The sequence below is a fragment of the Orcinus orca genome, chromosome 5, assembly GCF_937001465.1.
Source record: "Orcinus orca chromosome 5, mOrcOrc1.1, whole genome shotgun sequence".
Taxonomy (NCBI): domain Eukaryota; kingdom Metazoa; phylum Chordata; class Mammalia; order Artiodactyla; family Delphinidae; genus Orcinus; species Orcinus orca.
The window spans coordinates 9,235,322-9,254,424 of NC_064563.1; the positions used below are offsets into that span (position 1 = coordinate 9,235,322).

The 19,103-nt window shown below is 36.4% G+C and overlaps 1 protein-coding gene across 1 annotated transcript in view; it reads right to left on the reverse strand.

Moving 5' to 3' along the window:
• KCNH8 (potassium voltage-gated channel subfamily H member 8) overlaps positions 1–19,103 on the reverse strand; it is a 388,857-nt gene that overhangs the window by 110,121 nt on the left and 259,633 nt on the right. The window contains exons 6-7 of the mRNA XM_004271920.4: positions 17,973–18,130; positions 12,379–12,586 (exon numbers count right to left, since the gene is read on the reverse strand). Coding sequence (XP_004271968.1) covers positions 12,379–12,586; positions 17,973–18,130 — 366 coding nt within the window. The remainder of the gene's footprint in view (positions 1–12,378; positions 12,587–17,972; positions 18,131–19,103) is intronic.

The window sequence follows — 19,103 nt, forward strand, 5'->3', positions numbered from 1 at the left end:
ACATGCCCACACATACACATATGACAAGAAAGGAGAGAAAAGAGGTCTTGAAGTTTTCAACACCAGATATCTAATTAGTTTAGATAAACTGTGTAATTATCTTCTATTTCTTATCATGTATCCACTAGTTATGTCCATGCTTGTTAAAATCTCAAATGGGGAAAATGTTCCAGTGGAAATTCTTTATAAATTCAATCCCCTTTATAAAAATATTCACACAATTAGGGTAACAGAGGAAAACTTTTCATTAGTTCAAGTCTGTAGATTGTAAGACCAATTTTAACATATACTCACTACTATATATAAAATAGATAACCAGCAAGGACCTACTGTACAGCACAGGGAACTGTACTCAATATCTTGTAATTACCTATAATGGAAGAGAATGTATTGATAATAAAAGAATATATATATATATATATATATATATAACTGAATCACTTTGCTGTATACCTGAAATTAACACAACATTTAAATCAACTATATTTCAATAAATTTTTTTTTTAATTAAAAAAGAGCATGCATATCCCTTTTCACGAGAATGTTCAGCTGGACTAAATAGTTTGGCAAATATCATGCAGAAAAGTATTTTCTGTGTTTTTCCCTCTTGAGTTTGTAGTAAAAACTATATTAATCAGGTCACGCCTTCTCTGGCTTCTCGGGGATTGTATCTGCACGTCATCAGTCAAGACTCCAACCTATTATTTTGGTCACATCCTTCTTTTTACTCACTTTGAGTCTAAGATGGCAAATTGGTGACCTCTGGGCTTGATCAGGCCCCCAGAAACATACCTTGGCAGTGACACTATGCTTTTCAAGTTCTAAGTTATTTGCCAATACTTTACCCCCAAAAGCCAAGATTTACCCCCAAATCCCAAGTTCCAAATTCTCTGGAAAAATCAGATGTGGTCAAACTTCATCTACACCGGTGCTGGGCTGAGGTCATAATTGGTTCCCTCAGATGGGGCTTGCCTTCTCCACTTCAGCTGTGAATGCTAGGCCCCTTTCTCCTCTAGGCCTTTTATTTTGTGACACCAGCTATTCAAGAATTTTCTAGACTAAACAAATTCATCTCATCCACTCACTGTTCCTCAAACACATTGTGAGATTTCCTACTTCTATGGCTTTATTCACACTGTGTCCCCACCTAAATGTTCTCTGATGCATCCTCTCCAAAGCTGTACTCACCTTTTGAAGCCCAGCTCAAATGCCATCTTCAGAGAGATTCAGTTAGAACCACTTCTACTTCTTTCTAAACGACTGAGGAAGTTGTTGCCTATACAAACTTATGCCAAGCCAATATTATAAAAAAAAAAATTTGCGAATTTTTATGTCCACCTCTTGAATTTCTAACAACAAAGTACACTTCTAGAAGTCAAGCTCTAAGATTCCTTTTCTTGCTCACAGCTAATAACACTTCTTAGGGCCTCAAGGAATATTTATTTTATAGTAAATACTGAGAACTTTGTAGCATTTAAATGCACCAATCTCAAAGAGTTCTTTTTCTGCTCTATTTTTCTCTATATCTATAGTCTTCTAGGAAAATAATCTGCAGTACATTAAACTGTCACTTATTCCGAAAGACTTATTTTGATTAATATAGTAGCTGGAAAGAAATAATTGTATATTAAGCACATTTGATGATGTCTTCTTAAGACGGCTGCATAATTTATTTTCCTGGTAACAGAACAATTCCATCTGAAGAATTGAAGATTTGAGGTCTTAAGTTTAAATGATTTTCCCCCATAAAGGCATTCCAAGTGGGAATAAGGTCTTGAGTAATTAACCCTTATTCAATTTGCTTTTTACGGATTAGATTACAACCATTTTTATATTTCAAAGGTAACATAGAAAATTACACTGGAATTTAGGTTATGTTATTTTTGGCAGAAATGAAGACTGTGGTTCTGGCAAGATTATGAACTTAGCTTATGTGCAAGCCTTTCTGATAGAAACACTGGAAATATATAGATGCTTCCGAAAGAGGAAGTGAAATGCACGTATGCAAAAATGAGGAGCCGCAAGCCTGTGAGCTGACACCATGGTGGTGATGCTGATGGGGAGACAGGGATGGGCAGCTGGTCAGAAGTAATAGTGACCGTGGGCTTGGGTTTCATGGCCATATGTGCACAGGAGAGAACACTTAAATGCTATAAACGCTGGAACTGACATCTTGTATACAACTGGGATACTAAGTGTGATACATGCAGGGAGAAGGATAGAAATAATTTATTCAACAGCTTGCGGGGATGACAAGGAAAATTAGAGTTTGAAAAAAGTGGTCTTCTGAGAGAACTTTAAAAATTTAGGCTTGTGCCTTGCATGCACTGGTGTCTGAATGTGTACCATCCATGAATCACAGACACCTTTGCCCTAAGAAATTAAAAAAAATTTGATCCCAGGGCAGGGGAAAATCCTAGTATCCTTGACAAAAGCAAGCAAGCAAACAACAACCAAAATTCTGGGTATTCTCATACCTCAATCTGCACAAGATTTTGACAAGGAAGAAGCCCTATTGAAGATGAGCTCACAGTAAAAATTTTTTAAAAGTACAAAAGAGGAAATAGTTCACCTTTTGCAAGAGTTGGATGAACAGAAAATTAGCACACAACGAACTTGAATTAATAAAATAAAAATGAAGAAATACAATAAGATAGTATGTTTTTTACAATATTTAAATTCAATTCAGAAGCTTGATATATTGGACAAAAAACAAGGAACTGGAACTATAAAAAGGAAACCAAAAAACTATGGACAGTGAACAGAGGTCTGAAAAAGCACCAAATGAAACTTCCATATGTAGTTTGCCAGAAAATAGTTAATAAGGATCTATAATATACATATAATTAAATTCAGAAGCTTGATCTAATGGACATATATAAACCTTGAACTAAAAATTATATCCAAAAAATTGTATGTGCATAATATCCTCAAACATAAAGAATATATACAATTGAGCTTCAACAAACAGTGAAGAATCAGTATCACGGAGACCAAATTCTGTAAACAAGCAATGAATGTAATTAGAAATCAATAACAAAGTGTTAATTTCAAGTTCCATATAATTTGAAAAACGTTTAAAGACTTCAACACTTAACAATGTATAGCATTAAATGGATTATTTAGGAAAGAAGAGAAACTGAAAATTAATGAGATAGAGGTTCTAACTTACCAAAGAGGAAATTAGAGTGACTCTCTACATCAAAAAAAATATGTTCTACCTTGTTATACCTTACTTACACAGGGAAATGAAAATTTAAACAACAATTAGGCATTACTTTACACCCTCCACTCCCCAACACCCTCCAAGATTTTCACAAGTTTAAAAACATTGGTAACAATTGTTGGTGAAGCTCTGGGGAAAGAACACATATAATATGGCCAACTAAATAATTAATGAATACAAGTGCTTCAGAGAAGAATTTGGCAATATGTATTAATTCTGCAGATGCACAAGCTCTTTGACCCAGAGAAATTCTTGCATATGCACACAGAGAATCTTGTATTTGATTGTTCATTGCCCAGTACTTGCCATAGTGAGAGGTGCAGTCAACTCAGTAGGGGAGTGGATAAATAAACCGAAATGATGAGTAAACTGGCTTATTGTACAATAGAATTCTATTAAACAGTTAAAAATAAATATATAAGGTTTATATCTAAGATGGATTGATCTTAAAAAAAAAAGTTCAATGAGAATGTAAACAAGATACAAAGAAGAGAGAAATCCCAGCTCCTGTGTATTTTATCTGTGTATCTAGGTCGAGTCATACAACCTATGTGCCTCAGCTTTCTCATCGGTAAATAGAAATGATAACAGTATTGGGCTCATAAAATTATAGCAAGATGCCTTGAACAGTGCCTGGCACTGAGAAAGCCCCATGTATGCCTGTTATTATTATTATTATTACTTCTTACATTTGTGAAGATTTATATGGAAGATAATGAGGGAAAATAATATCATATATTGTTTTACTAATACATTTGTATAGTAACAACAGCGTCTAAGAAAATTTTATGCACCAACTTTAGAATAGTAAGGAGGAAAGATGGAGGGAGTAAGGCAGAATTGAAGCGTCGTGGGGCTCTGGCTTCATCTGTGATATTGCATTGATTTTAAAAAAAGAAATAAAGCAAATATATTAAAACAAAATGTTAAAGAAGATATAATTTTTAGAAGGCGACCATTATACTGATTCTAAACATTTCTGTGTTAAAAATATTTCATAATTTAGGGCTCCCCTGGTGGCGCAGTGGTTGGGAGTCTGCCTGCCGATGCAGGGGACATGGGTTCGTGCCCCGGTCCGGGAAGATCCCACATGCCGCGGAGCAGCTGGGCCCGTGAGCCATGGCCGCTGAGCCTGCGCGTCCGGAGCCTGAGCTCCGCAACGGGAGAGTCCGCAGCAGCGAGAGGCCCGCATACCGCAAAAAAAAAAAAAAAAATTTTCATAATTTAAAAAGTAAATTTCCTGGAAATTTCAAACTTTTCAACCTTTAGTTTCTTTTTTCTAAGATGAAGTTGAAAACATCTGTCTCATGGGATTTCAATAAAGATCAGATGAGAAAATGCATACAAATATATTAAGCACTGCACCATGCATGTAGGTGGTGCTTAATAAATGTAAGCTAAATATTAATCTGATATAAATCAATTGTTTTCAAAAAATGTGAAGAAAAAAATTTGTAAGTTATTTTTCTACTCATTAAATTTATTCCTAGTTCACTTGTGAACTAGTTCACAGAGGTGATGGGGATTGGAAAAGCATAGGAAAGTGAAAAATAGGAAGAACTCAATTGTTGCTGGATTAGGACTTTATAACCATGAGTATTAAATTCACACAATGTCCCAAGGCTTTTTAAAACGTTGCTACTCAAATTGTGGTGTGGGGTCCAGTAGCCCTGATTTCACTGGGGAGGTGGTTAACAATGCTGGATCTCAGGCTCCACCTCAGATTTACTGAATTAGAATCTGTTTTTTAATGCAATCCTCACATAATTTCAGTGCACATTAAAGTTCAAGACCCTGCTTCAAAAAAAAAAAAAAAATTAAGTCCAGGAGTCCGTCACTAGGGTCCATTTTAATGGTTAGAAATCTTCATTTTAGGCTTTTTCTCCCCTTTCTTTATTTCATGTATTTGCAAGAATGAAAATCTACAGATCAGGGTTATCTAAAAATGTTTATATAATCCTTTACACAGAACCTGAAAAGGTAGAGTGCTGGACAATTCTACCGTCTCTTGAGGAAAATTTGATAGTGATTGAAATAATCAGCTTACAATATCATAAGCCTGGTCATTTTTTTTCCCATTACATGTGGCTTGTAAATGCTAAGCAGTTAATAACTAGAGAGCCGTTCAAATCAATCAGGTTTTATGATGTTTTATCCAATGAGGATCAGGAGATTTAAGACTAAAATTGTCAATGAAAATTTGAAAATGATATTCTTGGGCTTTTTTTTTTTCCGTGATGCAGATACACGTTTAGACATCTGCAATGGATAAATGTACTCCAGCCAAAGGATTGAAAGATAAAAAAAAAGCTTCCCTCTATTACAGTATACTCTCAGCTCTAACTTTTGAAGCAGATCATTTAAAGTTCAGTGTGTCATAGCCTTAGAAACAGAGATAGCGTCGAGCAAGAATGTTAGTGTTTTAGCTACAAAAGAGAGCTACCGACCACAGTGCAGTCTGCTTGTGGAAGCACAGCTTGGTAAGTACCACTGTTAGGCTGACACAGCAGCACCGACTGCATTACGGGGAGCGAGATGCACCGGGAATTACAGCATCCCCATCTTTCAGCTAATTCCATCTGACATTTGATGTCTGAGAGGGGTATGATGATTTACAGAAGCATTTTAATAAGTGTTTTTATAAATGTTATTGTTTTTTTTGCGTATTAGGGTAAAGTTGTTATTGTAGAAGACTTTTGTCTTTTTTTGAGGGGTGGGCTGTCTAAAATCCTATGTGAAGGGGGTATTCTCCTTTGTGTATAGTAATGGAGAGACACAGGGTCCCACTTCTAACCATGAAAGTGTAAGGTGGGGGGATCCCTCCTTGCCCAGAAGTCCGTGTCTGAATGTATGATGTAAGCGTGACCAATCGGATTCTCCTTTCAGGGACTGTGAATCAGAGATGAACAGAAGGTTAGGACTCACCCATGGCATCTACAAAGGCAGAAACACGTCCAAGGCCATCTTTGCAAAATGTCAGCAACTGTGCTTCTTGCACTGGGGTATCTGGATCTGCCTTGGCTCACATTTTTTTCCCCAAGTCTTGTTCTCCATCCTTCTATTTCTGAGTCTGCATGTCCTGCTAATGCATTCCTTTTCTGTTTTTGCTTGCAATCAAGAATTGTCCCTGATACAGAAATATCACCTCTTCACTAGATTTGGTTTTTTTAAATTAATTTTTTGTTATAGTTGATTTACAATGTTGTGTTAGTTTCTGCTGTACAGCAAAGTGAATCAGTTATACATATACATATATCCACTCTTTTTTAGATTCTTTTCCCATATAGGTCATTACAGTATTGAGTACAGTTCCCTGTGCTATACAGTAGGTTCTCATTAGTTATCTATTTTATATACAGGAGTGTGTATATGTCAATCCCAATCTCCCAATTTATCCCTCCCCTGTCCCTTTCCACCTTGGTAACCATAAGTTTGTTTTTTACATCTGTGACTCTATTTCTGTGTTGGTCACTACATTTGAACAGCACTGCTACTTCAGCTAAATATAGCTCATTGATGTAAGTTTAAGTAGGTGGCTGCAATTTGAAAGTGGCCTCAATTAGTGATTAAGAGTGGAGGTGGTGGTCATGGTGGTAGTTATCAGGTGCAAGAACATAATATGTACCAGAAACTATGTGAGGCACGTCAACTTGAGTACCTGTAATTCCTCAGAAAACGCTGTGAGGATCAGTACTGCCACACCCATTTTACAGATGAGAAAACTAAGATTGTTGTATAAAAAGTCGCACATTGAAGTCACCTTGACCGAAATCACAAGCCTAGTAAATCCCCGAAGCAAGATTCAAATCCAAACCTTCCTAGCTTAAATCAGAACCATTATATTCTCTCAAGGATGCTAACGGAGCTCTTTAAGCACTAATTCAATGCATTAATTGAACTTTATAAATGTCGTTAACTGAACTTAATAAATGATAACTAAAATAATATATCCCTACATTAACTGGGATGTAAGGAAACATGTAAGGTCTTCTTTTTTATTATTATTATTTTAAATTGAAGTGTAGTTGACTTACAGCGTTGTGTTAGTTTCAGTTGTACAGCAAAGTGATTCAGTTATATATACATATATATTCAGTAACATATACATATATATATATATTCTTTTTCAGATTCTTTTCCCTTATAGGTTATTACAAAATATTGAGTATAGTTTCCTGTGCTCATGCAAAGCCTTCTAACACATTTTTAGCTAGGTATTTATTGAAGTCTTCTTATAGAAATGTTCTGAAACATTTCTTCACAGTGAAAACAAAATTTTAAATTTAAAAGCCACACTTGGACTTGAAGCACTATGTCTAAATTCCATAAAAGTTTGTTATATCCCAACAAGCATGTAGGGTAGATGTTGAACCTCTCCCCTATATTAGTTTTGAAGGGAAAATATCCTATTTGTACGCAATTACGAGGCTATGCGAAAATTACTTATTTTCAGAGGCTGACTCGAATAGAAAGTTTGGGCAGATATATTATTTTGAAGGTACGTGTAGAAAAGTATATAATAACTTATGGAGCACTGTGACTAAACTTGAAGGCAACACTTTTAAAGCCATTACTTAATACTCTTCCCATATAAGATGATAAGTGTCACTAGTCCCAGGTCATAGTACTTTCTTTATTAGAAGTAACTGTCTTAATAAAATAGTAATGATGGTAACAATAGTTCCTATTTATTGAGCAGTTACTAGGTGGCGGGCACAGCGCTAAATGCTTCACCGAGATTGCCTACTTTAATACTGGTGACCCCAGTGAGGTACGCACTATTATTAGGGCCACTTTACAGATATTGAAAAAGAAACAGAGCAAAACATCTCCCCCTGCCTCCTGGGGTTCTATATTCAAAGGATCGCTGCTAGAGAGAGAATTTTAAGCCTTGCTGTAGCCTTAGATGAAGCCCAAACTCTAAAGCTTAGCCTGAATTGTCTTTAAAGATCTGGACCCTGACTACCTACCTCTTTAGCCTCATCACCTCACTACCATCCCCCGCTTCACCCTTTATGCTGGTTCTAGTGAAAGGCTTCATACAGTCCTGTCCCTGCTGTGACACACACCCGTTCCTCAGCATCCTTAGAGACAAGACTATTCATTCTTCTTTAAAACTCAGCTCAACTTGGAAATGCCTCTGCTGATAACCTGTTAGATTTAGTTGCCTGCCCTCTATGCAGGTTCTTGCTACAGAACATACCGCACTGCCATATATCCATTGAATTATTTGTCTGTTTTTCTTACTGGACTTTAAGTGCCATGACATTAAGTATATTATTTTTTTCTTCTTTATTTTATTGGAGTATAGTTGATTTACAATGTTGTGTTAGTTTCAGGTGTACAGCAAAGTGATTCAGTTAAATATACGTTAAATAAATATTATATTAAATATTAAATATATATATTCAGTTAAATATATATATTTAATCTTTTTCAGATTCTTTTCCCTTATAGATTATTATAAGATATTGAGTAGAGTTCCCTGTGCTATAAGTAGGTCCTTGTTGCTTATCTATTTTGTATATAGGAGTGTGTCTATGTTAATCCCAAACTCCTAATTTAAGTATATAATTTGTTTTGGTATCTCCAGTGCCTGACACAGGACCAAGCATGCAGTGGGCACTCAAAAAATATTTTTTGAATAAATGGCCAAATCTTAAGCTACCACCCTATTTGTTCTTTCTGTCTTCCTGCTGGAAAGAATTTGCTAAATAACCATTCCCTATTATATCATAATGCTCAAAATTATGAGAAGGACTTCTACACAAGGAGTTAGGGAATCTAGATTCTTGTCCCATGATTGTCATTTAGTAATGAAAAGACCTTGAAGACTGATTCATTCAACAATTTTCTTTTTACGCATTTGCCATGCACCAGGAACTGTATACCACAGTGAGGAAGCAGTAGTGGACACAAGTGACACAAAAGCCCCTTCCACCAGAAAGCTTGTATAACCTAGAGTTGGATTTCTCACCATAAAATCAAAGAGCTGGCCTAAGGTCCTTCCAGGCTTAAAATTCCATGAAACAATAAGCCAAATGTCAAATTCCTTAAAATATAATATAGGAACACATAAGAATATGAAATAAAATAGAACACCAGGCAAATCAGTTCATAACTTGCCTCTGATACAATTAATCTAGGAGTATTAATTCTTCCTTACAAAAATAGATATATTATAGAGAAGTGACATTATGAAACATTTTTTAAAGGTTAACTTTGGTTTGGTCTCATGCAAAATATTTGAACCCCCTCTAGTTGTAAGTACAATAGCATGCCTGTCAAGGGCAAAAGGGGAAAAAAATCATTTCAAGGAAATTAACAACGATGAGAAAGGAAGATCTATTTTATTCCTTGGGAAGATGAATCTGTTCTGTACATCTAATGTTAGTCAGAGCATAAAGAACAATATGTTCTCTAATCAAGTTTTATGTGTGTGATGAATTTTTTGATTCATGGTAATTGGACCAGAAAAGGTAAAGCATATTATTAGTGGACAAATTACATAGTAAAAACTAAATTAGTCCAGACTCTCAGCTGCTTCATTACAAAATTAGGTAGGGAAGGTCATAATTATTTAATTTGTGTCCAAATCTCAGCTGGAGAATGTTCCAAATGAACAAATGATCCAAGTAATTTTAGGGGAAGGGAAAGTCCTTGTAGCCAAGCTTAAAAACCCAATATTGACAAACATAATTAGCATGCTACTTTCCTGACCATATCCCTAGAGGTGTTTGGACAGGAAATCTAATCCTCTAAAGATAAATGTTCTGTTATTTTTTATCATAACTGAGTAAACCATATCAATTCCTTGACATGCTATGATCATAGGATGTCCTTCCTGACACGTCCCTCAAATTTGTTGACATTGGATGATTGATTGCTTCTGTTGGTTAACATGGGCACTGAGCTATGATAGAAAATAGATACACAATATTAAACTCACAAAACTGGGTTTGTTCTTCTATTAAAGTCATAAATCATGGATTCTGAAATAGTCTTTCAAGTTACATAGTGAGTTTTCTCATGTTGCAGATGAGGAAACTGAGGCCCAGACAGGTGAACAAAATTACTGCAAATCTCACAGTTGGCAGGTGTTGGAGCCATGATGCAAGGAGAGATCCATCGCCCCCCAGCCCAATGTTCTTCCCATCATTTTATTTTGCCAATAGTTAGCTCTCTTTGTGAGCTAACTTCCAGCTTACAAGCTCCCATACATGACATTGGCTTATATCACCAGGACAAAGAGTAGGCGTGGTAGGGGGCAATGCAGATGAAGTTCAGGGGGTTGGCTTCTTTTTTCTTGGAAAACAAATACCTCTGCCTATTTGTGGGAAGAAAAACATCAGCTAGTTTGCAGCAGGACTGGTATGTTGGAAATGAAACACAAAGCTTTCCTCCTCTAACTAAATTTGACAGCGTGCATAAGCTGAATCTCCCCATCTGGAGACTCGCAGACTAGACAAGCCTTACAAATTAATATGTGTGTATAGGTCTGGGGCCTGAAGGAAATGAGGTCAGGTCCGAAAAGGAATCAGGTGGCTGATGGCCACAAATCAGAACTTTAACATGGATTCACAACAAAGGGAGGAGACTTCATGCTGTAATTCACTGAAAAGCATTAGGACCATGCTAGGGTCTGTGATGAGGAAGCCAGAGGACAAAGTTATAAAGAGGGAAACGATACTGAAGGACAGAAAATGTTTTCATCCAAGTACAATCCAGACTTTGATCCTCCTTTTAATCAAATCTTCTCTTTCCCTATCTCCTTCTCTCTCTCTCTCTCTCTCTCTCTCTCTCTCACACACACACACACACACACACACACACACACCTCATGTTCTCTTTATGCAGGATATTTGTGCTCTCATTCTACAGTCTTATTTCTCTCTTTACTTTGTTCCTGAGAATGGTGGTCTACAGCAATGCATAGAAAAAGTGCTTTGATAAGGAAGATAAAACAATTCAGGATGCATTAGTTTCTTTGTGTACCTCAAGGACAAAATTGAGATGTGTAGGAGCATTTTTAAGAACGTAGACAGGAGACTCACTCCCTTGAACCCACTTTCTTAAGGTCCCCAGCTCATTCTCCAAAGATGTCCTTTAAGGCTTTGTACATGCCCTATGGTGAGAGAGTGGCATTTAGTAAGAGTCCACCCAGGGATGTTCCAAATGCACTCTGCCATTAAAGTGCTGATATAGGAAGTTAGAGCATTTTTTCTCTTGAGGATCTCTATGGCTTTATCCCTGGGCAAAGGTCTGAGCTTCTTTCAAAAGTCCAAGATTGATTTTCGGAGGAGAAGATAAGTGAAGGATTTTCTAGCTAACCAGGAAACATATTCTCTGATTAAATGTCAGATTAAGAAGAAAAAATACCCTACATAAGGTACTATGACAATTCTCTAAAAAGAAAGACTGTGAGAACGCAGATATTTTAGGATAGAGGGTTATAGCCTTCAGAATTTTCATTTTTTTAGAAAGTTCTTGTGGTTGATATAAGTTTAAAAATGTGTTCATGTGCAGAACATTTCAGATTCATTTATGCAGAATTATGTAACACTTGAAACAACTCCCTTAAATTCCCATGGATTATGCGGACACAAAACTTTACAAATTATATTTGTAAATATCCTTTCTTCTGTATCATCACAAGTTCTCAAAGTATACTAAATGTGGAAGTCAGTATGATAGTGCTGTCTCTCTTTTTTTAGGAGAAAATGTAGCGATATCCTTTTTATTATTCACTTGCCACCTCAAATACAAGTGATCATTTTCTTATGATTTAAAAATATTGTAATGACTGGCCAGTTCCCCATGATTTATTGTTACTAGCCCTCCATTGGATATGCTAAGATAAGATCACACATTACTTATCTAAACACTTCTACAGATGCGCTGGGCATTTTTAAAAGTTCACCCATTGAGAACTTAACCCAATTCTCTTTGAAAAAAATGCAAGGTTGTTCCAGAAAACTTTCTTAAAAGAAATCACTTGTACCATGGACCCTCTCCACACACCCCCAAAAACGATGAGACAAATCAACAGTCAGAAGACATACATTTATAGCCTCATCTTTCACCTCCTCCAAATTCTAGACAATCCTCTTTTTCACTTAAAAATGGAAAATGTGACAAATGTAAGCCCTTACCAACTTCCCACTTCAGAAGGCTGTTGTCTTCCATCTCCATTTTTCCAATGACATACCAGATACATGCCATCCAGTGTGCAAGAAGGGCAAACATGGACATGAGCAGAGTCAGGACGATTGTGCTGTGTTGGGAATAACGGTCCAACTTCTGCAGGAGACGCAGAAGACGCAGTAGCCGGACGGTCTTCAGGAGATGCACGAGAGACACCTGCGTGGGAAAAAACGCACAGCTTGGCTCACGGAGTCATTACATCCACAACAGTCACTTCATCTACAGCCACTCTGGGAAGTTCTTGAAATTAAGCGTAATCGGGATTCCAACACTGTGACCATTTTATGACCATTTCTATGTCGTTTCCTGATATATTATATCGGAAATTGATAAGATAAAAGATGATAAGGCAATTTAATTTCTTTGAGTGAATAATTATCTTCCTTAATTAAGATGTATCTTTTTTTCTCTACCTATATGACTGAAGATAATTTTATATATTCTGATATACAACTGAAACACATTATGGGATCGGGATTGAATAGATGTCTCCACCCCTTTCTTTTAATTTCTTTCAATTCCACTTCCCCTTCTCCATGTAAGGGAGCTGCGTTATAACAAAACTTCGTATAGACTGAAGTAAAACCCTGTAAAGTGGTAGCAAAAGTAACTTAGCTTTCTTATTTTTAAATAGTGAGACCTAGAAACTTGAGTAGGATCTGCTCACAAATACCAGTAGCACCTCCTGCTTCATGTGCTTTGCTATTGTCCTTCTAACATTATCAATAGATAAAGAAAACATTTGCCTGGAGCACATACATTCTGCGCTTTCTGTTAAACAAACATGCTTAGGGAACCAAAATCAAATGGAACAAAATTTTGGAAAAACCTTTTAGATGCTGCCTCTGTATGAACTAGAACAACAGACTTGTAGTGAAGGAGTTAGTTTCTTGACTTTAGGGCTCAACTGAAAAATGTGCACCATTGGTGTCCACCAGAAAGGTCAATGTCACTATTACAACACATGTGGTGCACTAATATACACTCTTTTTAATACCTTCCAAGAGAAAAGAAAAGTTAAATAAAACATTAACTCATATGCAAATAGAATCTGACAAGTTCCTTGACCTATTCTAATTTGGGTGGTGAACCATAAATAGAGGGTAAGGAAGTGGTTTGTATGACTATACCTAAGCATAATTTTTCCTTTACAGGAAAACAAGGTCAGCATCTTTTGAGAGTCTGCCTTTATAATTATCGGGAGTCAACTGACTTCTAATTTCTCCCTCCTCCAGCCATCTTCCCTTATCTCCAAGAAAAATGTACCTAGAGCAGTGCCTGACACATAGGAAGTGCTCAGTAAATTTGTGTTAAATGAGTGAATGGATAAGCTATTATGTGAAAATGCAAAACACTCCAGGCTCACTATAACAATAGATATTCAATAAAAGTGTCTTCCACTGTAATCTTGTGAATTATTCTATACTGAAATATAAAAACATCATAAGGATGGGAATTCCCTGGCGGTCCAGTGGTTAGGACTCCACGCTTCCACGGCAGCGGGCCTGGGTTCGATCCCTGGTCAGGCAACTAAGATCCTGCAAGGTGTGGTGTGGCAAAAAAAAAAAAAATCATAAGGTCACTTGAGGAAGTTGCCAGGTAGCTGTGGTCTTTTATTCCTTTTTGTGGGTCTTCTGGGTACAGTTTTACTTTCTTCTCCTTCATACTCATGTTCTCATCTATCATTTCTCCAGCTGATTGTAAGTCAGATGCAGTTTCTACTTTGTGGTTTAGAGGAATTACTAGGGGTGAAATTTATTTTATAGGTAGGTGAATTTGATAGATAACAATTTTGTAAGTAAAGTGAATCCTGGAGCAGAACTCTCAAATGGAGGATACCATCTGCTATGGACTGAATTGTGTTCCTGCAAATTTCATATGTTGAAGCCCTAACCCCCAGTGTGACGGTATTTGAGATGGGGTCTTTGGGAAGTAATTTGGTTTAGATGGGGTCATGAGGGTGGGGTCCTCAAGATGGGATTAATGCCTCTATAAGAATAGACCACAGCACCCTCTCTCTTGTTCGCCACCCACCCCAATCTCTCGCTCCCTCCCCTCGCTGTATGAGGGCCACGTGAGGACGTGGAAAGAAGACAGACGTCTACAAGCCAGGAAGAGAGCCCTCACCAAGAATCAAATTGGCTGAAAGCTTGATCTTGGACTTCCCAGCCATCAGGAGAGTGAGAAATAAATTCCCGTTGTTGAAGCCATCCAGTTTATGATATTTTCTTATAGCTGCCTGAGTAGACTAACACACCATCTGAATATAGAGTACTGATGCAGGCAAGCTCCCCATTTTCTCTGGCCAGAAAGGGGATGTTTGAGGGAAGAATGTGAGGCTGCCCTTACATGAGAACAATAGTCATTTACAAAAATAAGGGACATGAGCCTGGGAGTCCAGGATGAGGCAGCCCTGGTGATTTCGCTGTCACTTAAAAAAATTTGTATTTATTCCTATCTGAGTCCAAAAGCTCCAGCTATAAAATGTGAATTTTGGCTCTTGATGAATGATAGAAGAAAGAGGCATATTTGATTTCGATGGAAATATATCATCTGAAAAAGAGAAAGGAACTTCTTACTCTTGGGATGCTGCTCTGAATTTGTCATTGATAAGAATTATAAGCACCTTGTAGACAGGTGCAAGACAGTGAATGATGCATTCATCAAAAACCTCTATCAAACTGCAGTTTCCCGTATTACCAAGTGGACATAACCACCTCCTGGCTATCCACTAGGGAAGAAAAAGGAGAAAGAAAAAAGTTGTACTGAGGTCCTTCTAGGTATTAGACACTTGGCAAGGTATTTTATAGAAAAGTTTCCTTTGTAGGCTACTCAGAAACCCTGCAGGAATTTTTACGATTTTAGGCCTATTCTGATATTAACTTTCCCAAGAAGCCACTCAGATGGTAAGTGATAAAACTTGGATTCATACTTTTGCCTTTTTACTCTCATTCTTTGTCTCATTCACAATTTTACTTTCTTTGTTTCATTCACAATTTTACCTCTTGTCGTGCCTTTCATCGTGACTTATACACAGTAAGTTTTAATAAGTAAATGTGTGAGCTGCATGTAAAACATTTGCCATCAGCAATTGTGGGCAGAGCCAAAGCTAAAGCATGCAGTACATTTTGATGGTTGCCATGCATTTTAGAATGTCATCTATGGAGATGCACTAACTGGACCCACTTTAGACCTGGAAAATCAGCCCCTTTGTTATTTTATTTGTTTGTTCCTGCTCTTCTTTTTGTAAGTCTGTGTAGTATAACAGTAGCATAACTTATGAACTTTTCCTTATAACTTATGCTTTCCTGGGAAGTAAATGTAATATTTTGAACAAGCTTTTCTATTCAAATCGAATATTTCATACTGACTAATATATTGGGAGGAATAACAAATTTATATGCCAATTGTTTTTTTTTTATTAATTTATTTATTTTTGGCTGTGTTGGGTCTTCGTTTCTGTGCGAGGGCTTTCTCTAGTTGCGGCGAGCGGGGGCCACACTTCATCACGGTGCGCGGGCCTCTCACTATCGCGGCCTCTCGTTGAGGAACACAAGCTCCAGATGCGCAGGCTCAGTTGTTGTGGCTCACGGGCCCAGTTGCTCCGCGGCATGTGGGATCTTCCCAGACCAGGGCTCGAACCCGTGTCCCCTGCATTGGCAGGCAGATTATCAACCACTGCGCCACAAGGGAAGCCCATGCCAATTGTTAAATGATCATAAGCTCACCCTTGTGAAAAGCAGAAAAATTATCACTGATAATAGAGAGAGATTCCTTACTTCCTTCCTCTTTTTCTTTCTTTCTGATATAGATGTTGATCTATAACTTCAAATCTTTATAAAGGATTTGTGCTGTATTTCACAAGTGAGAACGAAGAAGGGTAGCAGAAGCACAGTGAAAATGTACAAGTATTTAAAATTCATCAAATTATGAGAATTAGACTTTTTCAAAATTATTTACTCGTGTTAATTTTAGGCAATGGAAATTTTAATCATATCTAAACATTTTACTTATTTTTTATTTTATAGACTTTATAGTACATGATATATATATGTTTAAAATTATCCTATTTGTTCAGTGCCCAAAGAGAAATGGAATATAAAAAATGATTATTAGTATTTAGTAGCAGAGCAAGTTAATTTACAGCAGTCTATGAAACACCATTTATTTAACAATTCTCCAGGATAATTCGGAAAATTTTTCTTATCATTTTATGAATTATCTACTTCTTCAGGATATTTTTTGGCAGTCTTGCAAAAGCCTTGTTTTAAGTCATTACACTTTCATTATAGTATACTTATCTAGTCAAATTCAATCTTAAAAAGCACTTTAAAAAGCTTGGATAACAATCCACTTTAGCACTGATTGATATTATATACTAGATTTTCCCCAGAGCTTTCCCTTCAGCTGAGTTATAAACCTCTTAACAATGTTGACACTCTCAACTTCCCAACTTAAAAAAAATTGAAAGAAAAAGAAAAATACTATTATACAGGCAATTAACAAATGCAACAAATGCACAAATCTGTACTATGTAGTCAGGAGTTTAGTTCAGTCTCCGTTCTGAAGTCAGTAATGATTGTATTTGAAACATTGATCACTTTGTTTAATATTGAAAACTATGCTATTAAATTCTTGATAGAGAATATAATTTCTATGGGGAGAGGTTTGTCAACTGAGTAGGAAATATGTTTAATTTGAACTAACGTCTAGTAAATTTTTGCCTACTAAACTTGGTTACTCTGGCAGCAAATTGTATTACTCGTCCAAAAATTCTCTTATACCTTCCTAAAAGTCTCTCTATTTATAAGGGAACACTTAATGCTTTTAAGAGTGTCAATCATTAAATAGTAAAAATAGCTATGACTACAAGAGGGCATACTTTCTTTCCTGTAAGAAATCTGAGAATAAAAGCTTTAGATGAAGAAAGAGGAGAAGTTACAAATACCAATAAAAATTCAAGAGGATGCTTGGTTTATGTTGGTCATTTTATCATTTAGATTTTTGCTCAATCCAACATTTTTACAGGGACTTCTAAGAAGTAGTTGAATTCTATTTTAATTTCAACCTATCTTTCTATCTTGATAGGTCTTCTGTTTGTTTTGCCATTGAATAATGAAATATTCAAAAGGTAGCGAGTAAAAGTCATAAAAGTAGAAGAAATCTTCAAACTCTCCACCAAATTCTTGAGGGAAATATCTGGCTCAGTAACATAAAGTAATGCTTCTATTCCTGCAGATGGTTTCCTTATCAAAGGATTTGTTTAGTGAGTCAATTTGATGATAAATTCAAGCTTTTAATATCCTGGTTCTAGGTATTTAAATGATTAGAAATGGGTAATACAAATTTCAAAAAGGAAGTAACTCCTTTAATTGGAGAATCTGGCCTGCATATCATTGGTGACATTGGCCTCTTTATTAAAAAGGGCACAAAATCCTGGACATACAAATTGCGACAAACATTTAAAACCTGAACATGTGAAAAATAAGCACAGGGGTAAAACCAACCTTCAAGGTCATGTGGAAGGGAGCTCTTTACTCACCACTGTGACGTTGAAAGCATACAGGAGGTCAAAAGGCAGGGCAGCAATTAAATCAATGATGAACCAGGTTGTGACATAGTGGATGCAAATTGATCTTGCTTCAAAGATAACTTGGCCAGACTTGCTGACATAGGTTGTTCGAAAATTTAAAATAATATCTGCTTGAGAAAAAAAGGATAGAGTAAGAGCATTTAGGAGAAAGAGAGAGAGAAGGAAAGAAGGAAAGACAAGGTAAGAAGAGAAGATGGGAGGAAGACAGGCAGGTGGGCGGGGGGAAGGAAGCGAGGAAGAAAACTATATTAAATTAGACTAACGGTAACCTCTTAACGTACTTTAGATTGACAATATCCAAAATACTCTTCTTGACAGATCCAGCTCAACTCAACAAACAGGTATTGGAGAAAGGTGAAGAAAGTAGTATTTTTTGAGCAGTAATACATTCCAGACTTTGGGCCACATGTTAACATAATTAAAATAAATAATAATAACAACAATAGGCAACACTTACTGAATGCTGTGTACCAGACATTGTCCTAAGAACTTAGCTTAGATTGTTTCACTTACTCAGAACGTCTTCCACCGTAGACGACGATGGTAACATGGCAGACAGTACATAGTAGGCAGTATTAGCAGAGGCAGAAACTAAGTCTCAGTGGGAAAAGTAACTCATCCACGATCATCTTGCCAACAGTGGCAGAGATGACTCTGAACACAAGTATAATTTGCAGTCCATGTTCTTTTAATTTATTTTTTATCCAGTAGTACTCTATTCCGTGTACAAAAGTTTTACTAATCTCCATATGTTTATGAAACTGATCCTTGCCGTGAAGATGTTTGTATTCACAAAATACCAGAAGTTTCTTCTTTGGATTTCTAGGTTAAACTCCCCATTCCATTTAAATGGAAGATATAATCATTTTCAACCATTCCTTACATCATCCTTTTAATATATTTTTATTTTATGTTTATTTTATATTTGTATTTATTTTATATTTATATTATATTTTACTATCTATTTATCAAACTTTTTACAATATATGACATCCTTGTGAGGGCTGGTCAAAGGACAAAGCCATAGACATGTGGACCATCTAGAGTTCAATCCTGCTGCCTATGAATAAACTTCTCAGA